General features: G+C 22.8%; 6 protein-coding genes across 6 annotated transcripts in view; 1 reads left to right on the forward strand and 5 right to left on the reverse strand.

Annotated features, from left to right (window-relative positions):
- Window positions 1-149: 149 nt before the first annotated feature.
- phaZ (polyhydroxybutyrate depolymerase) lies at window positions 150-1,349 on the reverse strand (the record flags this gene model as incomplete). Its single annotated transcript, XM_633489.1, has 3 exons — window positions 150-406; window positions 499-613; window positions 699-1,349. 3 exons carry the CDS (start codon window positions 1,347-1,349, stop codon window positions 150-152), a joined length of 1,023 nt encoding a protein of 340 aa, XP_638581.1.
- Window positions 1,350-1,537: 188 nt separating this feature from the next.
- sslA1 (suppressor of smlA) lies at window positions 1,538-3,398 on the reverse strand (the record flags this gene model as incomplete). The annotated part of the gene is given in 2 exon segments (XM_633490.3): window positions 1,538-3,264; window positions 3,388-3,398. Coding segments are annotated over 2 exon segments (1,738 nt in total).
- A 1,244-nt stretch (window positions 3,399-4,642) lies between these two features.
- Window positions 4,643-8,221, reverse strand: DDB_G0284361 (hypothetical protein; the record flags this gene model as incomplete). Its single annotated transcript, XM_633492.1, has 5 exons — window positions 4,643-5,521; window positions 5,600-7,034; window positions 7,136-7,398; window positions 7,520-7,895; window positions 8,046-8,221. The coding sequence occupies 5 exons, from the start codon at window positions 8,219-8,221 to the stop codon at window positions 4,643-4,645; spliced, it is 3,129 nt and encodes a 1,042-aa protein (XP_638584.1).
- A 538-nt stretch (window positions 8,222-8,759) lies between these two features.
- cf60 (component of the counting factor complex) lies at window positions 8,760-10,307 on the reverse strand (the record flags this gene model as incomplete). Its single annotated transcript, XM_633493.1, has 3 exons — window positions 8,760-8,917; window positions 9,066-10,059; window positions 10,209-10,307. 3 exons carry the CDS (start codon window positions 10,305-10,307, stop codon window positions 8,760-8,762), a joined length of 1,251 nt encoding a protein of 416 aa, XP_638585.1.
- Window positions 10,308-11,116: 809 nt separating this feature from the next.
- DDB_G0284365 (hypothetical protein) lies at window positions 11,117-11,866 on the forward strand (the record flags this gene model as incomplete). The annotated part of the gene is made up of 2 exons (XM_633494.1): window positions 11,117-11,543; window positions 11,613-11,866. 2 exons carry the CDS (start codon window positions 11,117-11,119, stop codon window positions 11,864-11,866), a joined length of 681 nt encoding a protein of 226 aa, XP_638586.1.
- Window positions 11,867-12,256: 390 nt separating this feature from the next.
- Window positions 12,257-13,101, reverse strand: part of DDB_G0284367 (phosphoesterase, PA-phosphatase related-family protein) — a gene marked incomplete at both ends in the record, with an annotated part of 961 nt that continues 116 nt past the window's right edge. The window contains 2 exons of the mRNA XM_633495.1: window positions 12,257-12,433; window positions 12,579-13,101. The exon at window positions 12,579-13,101 is cut by the window's right edge and continues 116 nt beyond it. Coding sequence (XP_638587.1) covers window positions 12,257-12,433; window positions 12,579-13,101 — 700 coding nt within the window. The remainder of the gene's footprint in view (window positions 12,434-12,578) is intronic.

Below are 13,101 nucleotides of genomic sequence, written 5' to 3' on the forward strand. Positions count from 1 at the left end.
ATAGATCTTTTATTTTTTTTATTTTTTTTTTTTTATTATTTAAATAGTATTTTATTTTTGTTTTTTTTTTTTATTTTTGTTTTTTTTTTTATTTTTATTTTAATTATACAATTTTTGATTTTATGATTTTATTTTGAGAAATGAGAAATTTAATTTGACAAAGACATTACCATAGATTTAACAACACCCATTTGAACACCTAATTGAGAAGCATAATCAGCTCCAGTAAATGACCACCAATCAAAACAACCTTTTGGATTTAATTCAGTTTCCAATGCTTGTGGATATAATATTATAATATTATTTGTCTCAGCGATTTCATTGTAACCTGTTTTTGTATAAAAATTATCACCAATTGTTGCAACAGTTTGTAAACAACCATGAAAAGCAACATGAATTGAACATACTTTATTTTTAAAAAAAAAAAAATTAATTACTTAAATAAATATTAAAATAAATAAAGAATAAAAATAAATTAATAAATAATAAAAAACTTACAAGATTTATCATTTTTACAAGAAGTTGGAATATATGCATATGCAAAATTATTTAAACCAGCTGTGATTGTTGTATATCCAATTGGTATGAATGATGATTGATCAATTGTAATAATCTAAAAAAATATTAAGTTAGTAAAATTAAATTAAAGAAAATAATAAATAATAAATAAATAATAATAATAATAATAATAATCTTACATTTTCAGTTAAATTATTTAAAGATGGTTGATTTAATTCACCATAAAATTGTGATAAAAAGTCCCATGGTGCATTGAAATTACAATTATTTATATAATCAGGACCTAAGTACGTACAATTATTACCAAATGAGTTTGTGATGAAAGCATGTTCTGATTGAATATCGAACATGGTTTTAATGTTATCATTATTGACATAGTTTGAATAGTATTCAACCAATTTTCTCATTACACCCGGTACAACAACTGTATCATTCATACCAGAGTATAACCAAACTTGACTATTCTTTAAATTGGATGGATCGTCAATTGTTAATGAAGTTGCTGCAAATTCAGTTGCACCAATTAATTCTGTGATGCTAATTAGTTCTGGTGCTTTCATACAATCCAATTGTGCTGTGATTACACTAGATTTTGCACACCAGTATGGTCCACCCGCTAAAATTGCCGCACCTCTTACCATTGATGAGAATGCAACATGGAATTGTACTGCCATATAACCACCACTGCTAATACCTGATACTGTAATTTGGTCACTCGACTTTACATTATTTTTAAAAACTTTTATACATAATATTGGTGATATAAATATTAAATTTAAAATTAAAATTATTGATAATAAAATATAATTATATTTATTATTATTATTCATTTTTTTTTTTTTTATTTATTTTGTTTTGTTTTTTTTATTTTGTTTTACTGACTTTTAACACAAAAAATAAAAAAAATTTTCACATTTTTTAATATTAAAAAAAAAAAAAAATTTCAAAAAAAAAAATAAAAAAAATAAAAAAAAAATAAAAAAAATAATTAAAACAGTTTTATTGATTGTAAATTGATTTATTGTAATTCTTTTAATTCATGAAATTGAAAAATGAGGGATTCAACAAATTTATTTATTGTTTGAATTATTTCCGGAGGTTGATTTTCTGGATTTTTACATTCTAATTCCATTTCATGATATTCACGGTGCAGAGAATATGAATTTAGTATTAAATCAAACAAACCACCTAATATAAATAATTTAGTATACGAGTGGGAAGAGCTACCTCTAATTGTAGCATAGTAACGTTTGTCTGTGATGTCTACAAGGTTGTACCAGAAAATATATTGATCATGAATCATTTGGGAACGATTCTGATGAGTACCAATAACTTTTATTTTTAAATCTTGTAGTTCCTTCTTGGAATAATTTTTGTTTTTATCATATATCCCACCATCTTGAGTGCTATCCAATGGTTCTAATATTTTTTTAATTTTGTCGTTTTTGTTAAGATTGTTGTTTTCTTTTTTGTATTTATCATTATATATTTGAGCTATGTGTTCAGCTGATAATTTCTTCAACATTTGTTCGTTCCAAAAAGGACCACATGGTGGTTTTACAAAGTTAGTTTTATATTTGCCATTTAATATTTCCAATGTTGTCCCATGCAGTGTCTCACCAACAAAAATTAGTTCTAATTCTTTTTTTGAAAAACGAAATAAATTTCCAATAGTTGCAAATTGTTCTATATTTAGATTATTATTAATTTCCACATATGGGTTTGAATATCTTGAATATAGATTTGTTGCAATGCAATTGATATGACCAGCGGTATTTTTGGTATACTCGTACAATAGTCCTGTGCTTTCATCATAAAAAAGGAATGTTTTATGTATGGTTAATAAAGGTTTGACGAATATTTTAATTTCTTGAGGAACAGTCACGCCACTCTTCCTTGTTGAGGATAAAATACGACATTTCAATTCATCTAAACATTCTTTATTATTTACTAATGCAAAGGCACTATCGCAACATACGATTAAGTTATTCCTTGGATCCTCCCAATTATATTTTGAATGTAAATTATCCAAAAGGGTTTTTAATGAATTGAAAGGAGATTGACAGTTTTCTGGTGTTCTTGGACCATAACTAATTACATATGGACAATTACTAATATTCAATTTGGTTGTTAGACTATATGCTTCAATTCCGACTGAATGGGGTTTGCTATCATTATTAATCAATATATGATCTTTAATAGCATCTTTCCCATAATATGCGTATATTGTTTCATCACAATTGAGAACGTTACCAATATTAATATATTTCAATGCACTGTTCATAAATATTTCACAATATTCTTCAAATCTATGACTTTTCATATCCAAAACATTATGTACTGCTGAATATCTATTGTGATCCATCATTTTTAAATTAATTAATTCAGGTGGTATCTTATCATTGTTTTTATTTGAATAAATATTTTTTAAATAATCAGTTATAAATTTCCAGAATGTAATATCGGTTAAATCATTTAATCTTGAAATATCCTTCCCTTTATCTAATTTTTTTCTCCCTCTCATGTCTAAGATTTGTATTAATTAATGAAATTAAAAATTTTGATAAATCTTCATTTAATAACAATTTAAAAAAAAATAATTCATTATAAACCTGACCATTATTTTCACTTTCAATCTTTTCTCTATTTATTGATGATTTTCTTGGTGTAGTGTTTTCAACAATTTCGCTATAATTAATTGGTCTAACTTTATTATTAAAAATCCAAAATAATTTTTCAGCTTCCCTTTTTTAAAAAAATAAAAAATAATACAACAAATTATATAAAAAATTGAAAATGTTATTTAATGAAAAATAAATTTAATAATTATAAATTTTAAAAAACAAAAAAGATCACAAATTAACATACTCATTTCTCATTTTTTGATCAATTTGGGCATTTGTAATTATTGTTTTTGAAATATTACTTTCTTTGTTTATTTTTTCTGATTTTTTTGTCATTTTATTTATAGAATGGTTAAATGTTCAATAAAAAAAAAAAAAAAAAAAAAAATACACACACTTTCATTTTAATATTTGTTTTCAAAAATAAATATCTGAATTTTTATTAATTTTTTTTTTTTTTTTTAATTTTTTAAGGCGTAAAAAAATGTGAAAAATTTTTTTATTTTTTGTGTTAAAAGTCAATAAAGAAAATTTAAATTTTCAATTAAAAAAATAAAATAAAGTGTGATTGTAAAATAAAAATAAAAATCTCTTTTTGATTAGGAAAAAGGTAAATCACTTTTTTAATTTTTTATTTTTTTTTTTTTTATTTTTTATTAAATTCATAGGGAAAAAAAAAAAAAAAAAAAAAAGCAATCACTTTTATTAAAAAGATTTTTTTTTTTTTTTTTTTTTTTCTATCACCTTCATCCCAACTTCCAAATTTTTTTTATTTTTTATTGTCACGTTTGGGTTCGTTTTTTTTTAATTTTTTACGGAAAATATTTTTTTCATTTTTTTTTTTTTTTTTTTTTTTGTCAATTTTCGCTCAATAAATTCTAAAATTTTTTTCATTTTTTTTTCAAACCAAATACCAACAAATTGTAAGTCTATATAATTTCAAATAATATTTTTAGTGTTTTTTTTTTTAAGTGGTTATATATTTTTTGGTGATGAAAAAAATTTGCTACTGCTGCATTTAAAGTGATGACTTTCCAATTTACATCAAGATCTCTGACAATTAATATATATCCATTAAAATTTTAAAACCAAAAATTTTATCTTTTATTTGCATATATATATTCACAATAAAAACAAATTGTTAACAATTTTTTTTTTCACAAAAATAGATTTAGGTCAAATTACGCTCTTGATTCAATTTTTTACCTTTACCATTGCTCCTTTTATTAGCTTCTGTGTCAATCTTTTAAATTTTTATAAAAATGATTTTAAATAAAATATTAGATTTATCAAAAAAAAAAAAAAATTGTATTTCATTTATTAAAATAATCTTATTTTGTTTGTTAAAATTTTATTTGTCAAAGTTTTGGTATAAAAAATAAAAAAAAAATTTCACCCCATACAAACCCAAAACACCTTTTTTTTGACATTTATTATTTTTTTTTTTTTTTTTTTAAAAAATTTTATTTGTATACAATTTGTATTAATATTTTTTAATTTTATTTACTAACACCACCATATTTCATTTTTGATATTAAATGATCTTTTTTAGATTCATTTTTTTTAATTAAACCTTCCAATTCATTTGAAAAAGCAGAATATTCACCAGATTGAAGTTCTTGTTTCTTTTTTAAATGATCTTCAATGGAACCAACTAAAGCTTGAATTGCAGGCACAAATACTTCAATTACCCAAAATACATCTAAAATGGCAAAGAGAATAACAGTGATAATTTGACCAAAAGAGGTTGAATGACTATTCATTACATAATGATAGAATACAGATTTCTCAAAATGTATATTGAATTGAAAAGTTGGAGAAACACTATGATACTCTGAAGCCATTAAATAAGTTGTACTATTTGAATTAAAACTAAACTCTTTATACGATTGTGAATCATAAACACATCTTTCAATCATAGGTCTAATCAAAGATAACCCATTATCGTTTGACTTTATCTTACAATCTGAAATCATAGTCATCATAGATAATATTGAAACTGTTGCACCTGGACGTAGAATTGTACCTTCCAATGGTTGAATTACACCGGTTACATAGGAATTACCAATATTGATTGAACTTTTATTATTATTCGTACTAATATTATAAATGATTCTTTGAGTATAGAAATAAGTATCCTCAGGTGTAATATCAAAAAAGAAATCAGTTGTATCACTATAGACTGCACCATATTCAATATTTGCAGTAATTCTACATGATTGATTACTTAAAGGTGTTAAATTTGTTGAATTGGTTGGTATATAATCAATAACTTCAAATTCAGTTTCAACTTTACAATTACCCATATAATTTTTATTTTGACATCCATTTGTTGTAAGTTTTAATTCATCTTTTGAACAAATACCATTAAATCCATACTAAAAATTATTTTAATTAGTTAAAATTTTATTAATATTAATTATTAATTATTAATTATTATTATAATAAATACTTACTAAATCTAAAGTTATTATAATTGAACTTGAATCAACAAATTTAAGATATTCAGCATCAGAATAAATTTGACCAGGAGTTAATTGAGTTGAAGCTTGACCAAGTGATCTTAATTCAGTTGAAATATCGGAATTAATTCTTTGAAATTGAATGATAAAGATAATCATTAGAATTAATACAACTAAAAAGTAATAGGTACAAAATGCTTCAACAGCTTTTACAGGTTTGACAGCGGTTCTCTTTCTAACGAATACACGACGTTTCATTGAATCTCTACTTGATGAGATTGAAATACGATGTTCATTTGAATTTGGTTCAAAGTAGTCTATTTCCTCTGTCATTTCTTCACCATCCCAATCATAGAAATTAATTTTCAATAATATGTCAATTACTTTCTTTTGTTTGGTTTGATGATTACGTGGCCATGGTAAACAAAGACCCAATGTTAATACTATCATACCACCCATAATAATTAAGAAATAAGGATAACATGAATTATAAAATGTAGATTCGAAATCCAATTGTTCAGATTCATCCAAGTCTGGATTGGTTTGAGATTCAGTTTCGACTGGTATGTCCACCAAAGGGTATACAGAGCCGTCTGGACAAAATTCACCTTTACCACATTTATTATTACCAAAATTTGAACATTCTGAAATTGACGATAATCCAAACACTTTATCAGTGGTATAATATCCACCAGGACATAAACCACATAATTCAAATGAGGAATTATCAATATGAATACTGGATACAGTTTTAAATTGACCAGCATCACAAATTAAACATTTATAATAGATTGATGACCATTCTGCACCAGCTGGACAAACACTATAGAAATTAAATCCCATTTTCTTTAATGTTGGATCTTGTGAAATCACCAATATCTCTGTACCAAAATAACTTATACCATATTGATAATCAAAAGTTGTTATATAATTTAAATTTGGTACCATTGCTTTTGATCCACTCCTAACTGGAAAACTAGAATTATCAGTAAATATATCATAGAAAAATACATTACCAGTAATATTCAATGTTGGATCACCAGTTGATGATACAATTAACATACTCTTACTTATTGAAATATCAACACCATATCCAGTTGCAATATTCTCTGAAATTGAATCAAATAATCTAAATTCTGTTGCATTTGTAATTTCTTTAATTTTATTTGAAAAACAAAATAAACAATTATTATTATTATTATTATTATTATTATTATTATCATTACTACTATTAACTTTATTTAATAAATTATTACTACTATCACTATCATTTGAATTTGAACTACTACTTGAACTTGAACTTGAACTACTACTACTTGAACTTGAACCATTTGGTTCATAATTTTTATAATACATATCAACTACTTCCTCTTCAGAATATCCAATTATTACCCATTCATCATTAAATGTCATTGTAGATGGGCATGATCTTTTTAAAATAAATAAATAAATAAAAATAAATAAAAAATAAATAGGTTAATTTAATAATTTAAAAAAAAAATAAAAAATTAAAAAATTATAATTATTTACTCAGTTCTTAAAGTTGTTTGAGCTTTATAATCAGTAAGTAAAGTATTATTAACAACTTCAATTAATACAAATGCACTATTATATTCAATTTGAATTTGAGATTTATTTGGTGACATGCAAATACCACAAAGACCTATAGCAATTTTATTTTCATAAACATCCAATGCAGTTGTGTACATTTGACCTTTACCACCTATACATGGCTTCCAAACTGGTTTTTCTAAATATAATACATTTGAACAATTATTTTTATTTTTATTTAACTTTTTTTTTTTTTTTTTAAAAAAAAAAAATACAAATAAATAAAAAAATAATAATTAATATGGTTTTGTAAAATTAATTAAGTTTTTTTTTTTTAAGAAAAATTAAAATTAATTTACTTACATCTAAAATACAAACTGAAATTGGTGAAGATTTCTTTTTTGATGATAATAAATTATTATTACAACTTGATACAATAAAATTTGGGCCAATAGCAATTTGAGAACCAATTGAACATTCGAAATTATCCTTTTCATCAACACCTTCTTGAATAAAAATATAATCACATTTTGTTGAATTTTCTGAATTATTTTCAACACAATCATCAATATTATATACATAGATTGAACCATTTTCAGATTCATCACCAATTGCACCAATCGTTATATTACTATCACTACCTAATGAGGCTCTCCCTAATCCTGTACAACTACCAAATGTTTTACTTGGTTCATTAAACAGTTGAGAAACTTCATATTTATTGTTAAATGAGAATGGTCTAATTTAATTAATTTTATAATTAATAAATTATGGAAAAAATAATTATGGAAAGAAAAAAAAAAAAAAAAAAAAAAAAAAAAAAAAAAAAAAAAAAAAAAAAAAAAAAAAAAAAAAAAAAAAAAAAAAAAAAATAATAATAATAATTTACAATGTTTTATTTTTTTTAGCTAATAATGTTGCAAATGCCATTTTACTATTTGGATTTGAACCAATAAGTGCATATCCATTATATTTTGAAGTATTTATTATACCATTACCAATTGACGAAATTGATAATAATAAAATAATTATTAATATTACATATTTATAAATAGTTTTTATCATTTTTCATAAAAAGAAATTATTTTTAGAAATAAATAAATATTTTAATTTATTATTTTTTTTTTTTTATATTTAATTTTTTTTTTTATTATTTTATGTTTTATTATTTATTAAAATTTTATTTATTTTTTTAATATTATCATTATAAAAATTACAGTGGAATTTTATTTTAATGGTATCTTGATTGGAGATTAAAATGTTTCATAATTGAAATGTTATCAAAAAAAAAAAAAAAAAAAAAAAAAAAAAAAAAAAAAAAAAAAAAAAAATTAAAAATTAAAAACCCAATTGGATTTTATTTTTTTTTGGTGAAAGGTCGTCAAGTAACCTTTTTTTTTGACCTTATCAAAATTTTTCTTTTTCTTTTTCTTTTTCAAACGTTTTAAAAAATAAATAAAAAAAAAAAATAAATTAAAATTTAATCTTCAAAGAATAAAATAATAATTTTTGTGTAGTATAGTTTTTTTTAAATATTTTTATTTTTTTTTTTTTTTATTTATAATTCCAAAAATTAAGAAATCGGAGGGTTTTTTTGTTAAAATTAAAATGTCATTGTTGAATTTGAACATGCATCAGCATAATTTGGAACTAAAATTGAGTATGCAGTTTCAAAGAATGAATCAATTGGGCACATAACATCTTCACAACCATTTAATGTATAACTTTGACCATTAAATTTAAATTGGAGGAAATAATTATCTAAATTTAAAATTTTTTTTAAAAAAAAAAAAAAAAAAAAAAGAATTAGTAAAGTCATCAGGGAATGAAAATAAAAAAAAAAAAAAAAAAAAAAAAAAAAAAAAAAAAAAAAAAAAAAAAAAAAAAAATATCTAGATATTTTTTTTACCTTTTTCATCAGACCACAATTCAAGTTCAACATGTGAAGCATAAGGTGGCCATTCTTTCATGAGACCAAATAAATTAGTGAATGGACCAACTGAATCATCATGACCAGAGAAAACGATATATTTGACAGAGGAAGTACCATTAACAAAAGCTCTAATATTATCGACTACCTCCTCTAAGAAAGTAGACATACCAAGACGAGCAATCATTGGGAAAGAGAGTTGATATTGGTATTGCCAATAGGCAGCTTCATAGACTTGAGTGACCATATCTTGAGTGACACCCTCTGGTAATGGGAAATCGTGACATTGAGTTGCAAAGAATAAATCCATTAATGAACTCCAACCTGGGAATACAGAGATACCCAATGTTTCCATAACATCCTCTTTTAATTGGGTGGTGTTGGTAATGAATTCCCCCCACTCTGGTGTGGTGGTAGTATTGGCGATCAAAACAGCCAACTCTGGGCAAAGAGTTGGATTTGGTGTCATATTTTCATAATAGTTATCCATTGTATTGATATTGATAATTGGAATACCTGAACCACTTGTAACGGTGGTTGGTGGGAATAAAGCAGTTAAATGACCTTGAACCGATTGAATGGTTCTTGGTACATCGGTTGAACGAACCCAAATGGTTGATGCTGCATCCACTGATAATTCACTTGGTAATAATTCATATTTATCAACGTAGAGTTGACGTAAACTTTGACCTAATTGTAAATGTTGTTGGAATCCAAGTGAGGTCAATTGACCGTCTGAACAATTACCTGGGAAATATTCTCTATTTGGCATATAAACTTTTCTAAATAATCTATCAACATCTGTTGCTGCTCCTGGTACATTATTTAAACTTGATACCATTAACCATCCTAAATTACAATCCCATGTATTCATTGTTGGTTTTAATGTACTATACAATGGTGTTCTATCACCATGTCTTGTTAAAATTTGTACCATCTTTAATGTTAATCCATCTGTATTTAAACTTGGTGTCTAAATAAAAATTATTATTATTATTAATTTATAATTTTCCATTTTTTTTTTTTTTATTTTTATTTTTTTTTAATTTTAATTTCTAGATTTATTTTTATTTGAAATTTATGGAAAAATAAAAAAATAAAAAAATAAAAAAAGATATTTACTGGTTCTGGTGCTTGGCAATAAAATGGTTTTTGGGATAAAGAAACACCCAAAATTAGTGAAACTAAAAATAATGTTATTAATGCACTTTTTTTAATCATTTTTAATCATTTAAAAAAAAAATTTTAAAAAAATAAAAAAGTATTTTAAAAACGATTTTGATGGAAAAAAAAATAAAAAAAAATAAAAAAATAAAAAAAAAATTAAAATTAAAAAAAAAATTAAATTAAAAAATAAAAAAAAAATAAAAAATAAAAAAATTTGATTTTTTAAAAATAAAAAAAATAAAAAAATAAAAAAAAAAATAAAAAATTGCTGTGTTATTATTTTTTATTTTTTTATTATTATTGTTTGTGTGTAAGACAAATCATCTTTTTTATTTTATGTAATTTTTAATAATAATGAATATAATAGTTATTATTATAAATAATAAAAAGGTTTAAAGATATACTTGTGTGTGTGTTTATTTGCGTTTTTAAAAATTAGTTTTCTTCATTTTTCATTTTATCCTTTTTTAGAAATTTTGTTCCTTAACCCTGAAGAGGTTTTTTTTTTTTTTTTTTTTTTTTATTTATTTTTTATTTTATTTTATTTTACTTTTTTTTTTTTTTTTTTTTTTTTTTTCTGGAAAAGTATAAATTGTGGTTTTTATTTAAATTTTTTATTTTTTTTTATTTTTTTTTTTTCAAGTTAGAGTTTTATTCAAATACATAATTACAAATAATAAATACACACACACACACCCCACAAATAATATTCAGATTAATTCAATTAATAATTTTAAAGATTTTAAATATACAAATTTAAATAAAATAATAATATTAATAAAAATAATAAAAAATAATAATAATTAATAATTAATAATTAAATAAATTAATTAAAAATTGATAAATTAAATAAATTTAAAAAAATGATTAAAGTGGCAAGTAAAGATCCGATTGTATTCAAAAATAGAAAAGATGCTGGTAAACAATTATTAAATTTTATTAAACAAGAAGTAAAAGGATTAAATAAAGAAAATGCAGTAGTGATTGCTCTACCAAGAGGTGGGGTACCAGTTGCCTTTGAAATTAGTAGTGCACTTGATTTACCATTAGATTTATCAATTCCACGTAAAATTGGTGCTCAAAATAATCCAGAATATGCAATTGGTGCAGTATCTGAACATGGTGAAGCTTTCATCAATAATGAATTGTTGTCATATTCTCATTCTTCAAGAGAATATGTAAAGAATGAAATTGAAAAACAAAGATTAGAATCTCAAAGAAGACAACAAATTTATAAAAAAAATAGAAAACCAATTGATTATAAAGAGAAAACTGTTATAATTGTTGATGGTAATTATTATTATTTATTATTATTATTTATAATTTTACTATTCTTTTACTAACCTTTTTTAAAAAAAGATGGTATGGCAACTGGAAGTACTGCAAAATCATCAATAAATTCTGTTTTACAAGCAAAACCAAAGAAAATTATCTTAGCACTCCCAACTGCACCAATTGATTCTTTAGAAGAAATTAAAAATAGTGGAAAAGTTGATGAAATTTTATGTGTTTCAATACCAAGAATCTTTAATGCAGTAGGTTGTTTCTATGAAACCTTTGACCAAACTGATGATAGTGAAGTAATAGAATTATTAGAAAAATCATTAAATTAGAGTGATAGGATTAATGTATACATTGATTTTTCCTATTTTTTTTTTTTTTTTTAAAAAAAAAAAACAAACCAAACAAGTTTATTTTCATTTTTTTTTTTTTAAAAAAAAAGCAATATTAAGTTAAATGATAAACAAAGAAATATTTTTCCAATTCATTAATCCAATAAAATTTTAAATTATAAACATTTTTTTTATTCATATTTTTGTTCTTATTTTTATTTTTTTTTTTTTTTTTTTTATTAAAAAATATATAATCACCAATTAATCGAGTTGGTAATTTTTTAAAATTTATATTGTTATATTGTTATTTTTATAGGATTTGTATTATTATTATTATTATTATTATTATTATTATTATTATTATTATTATTATTATTATTATATTAATTATTAAAGACTACTTGAAATTGAAAGACTTTGATATTCAGCACTCAATAAACCATCTCTTGCATAGTGAGGATTTATTCTATTCTTTGGTAAAGAACACTCTTTTGAAAATAATGAATTAAAATTCATGAAATAAACAAAAACACCAATTGATAAACCAATAACAGATCCTGCTAAAATCTATTTATTATTTATTATAATTAATATTGGGTGAGAAAAAAAAAAAATGGAAAATAAAAAAAAAAAAATGGAAAATAAAAAAAAAAAAAGGTGGGAAATAAAAAAAAAAAATAAAAAAAAAAATTTTAATATGAAAAATACTTACATCAGAAAAATCATGATGATAATCAACAGTTCTTGAAACAGCAACTAAAGCAGATATCATAAATGGACAAAGACAAACTAATGCTTTTAAAATATTACCACCATCTTTTAGGAAAACTTTAGTTTTACCACAAAGATAGAATGAGAGAAAAGTCATACCACAAAATGAAACTGAAGAATGACCAGATGGGAAAGATACACGACCCTCTCTAATGACAGCTTCGATACCAGTTGCAACACGTGCACCGTAATCTGGACGGTAACGACCAGCACTAACTTTTAAAATGTCAGTGAATAGCATTGTGATTGTGAATGCTTGAAATAAACCTAATGCTGCGTGATGGAAGTCATGTGAATTTCTATTCTTTATATAATATCCAATGAATACTACCATTGGTAATCCAAGTGCAATTAACATTAGTAACCAAACTGGCACAATGTCTGGTAATAATGGATATTGAACTAATTGAAAAGTATTGGTTGATATATTTGATTCTGGTTCATAACGTTTGAATGGTGGAATT

This window comes from Dictyostelium discoideum (genome assembly GCF_000004695.1).
Source record: "Dictyostelium discoideum AX4 chromosome 4 chromosome, whole genome shotgun sequence".
Taxonomy (NCBI): Eukaryota; Evosea; class Eumycetozoa; order Dictyosteliales; family Dictyosteliaceae; genus Dictyostelium; species Dictyostelium discoideum.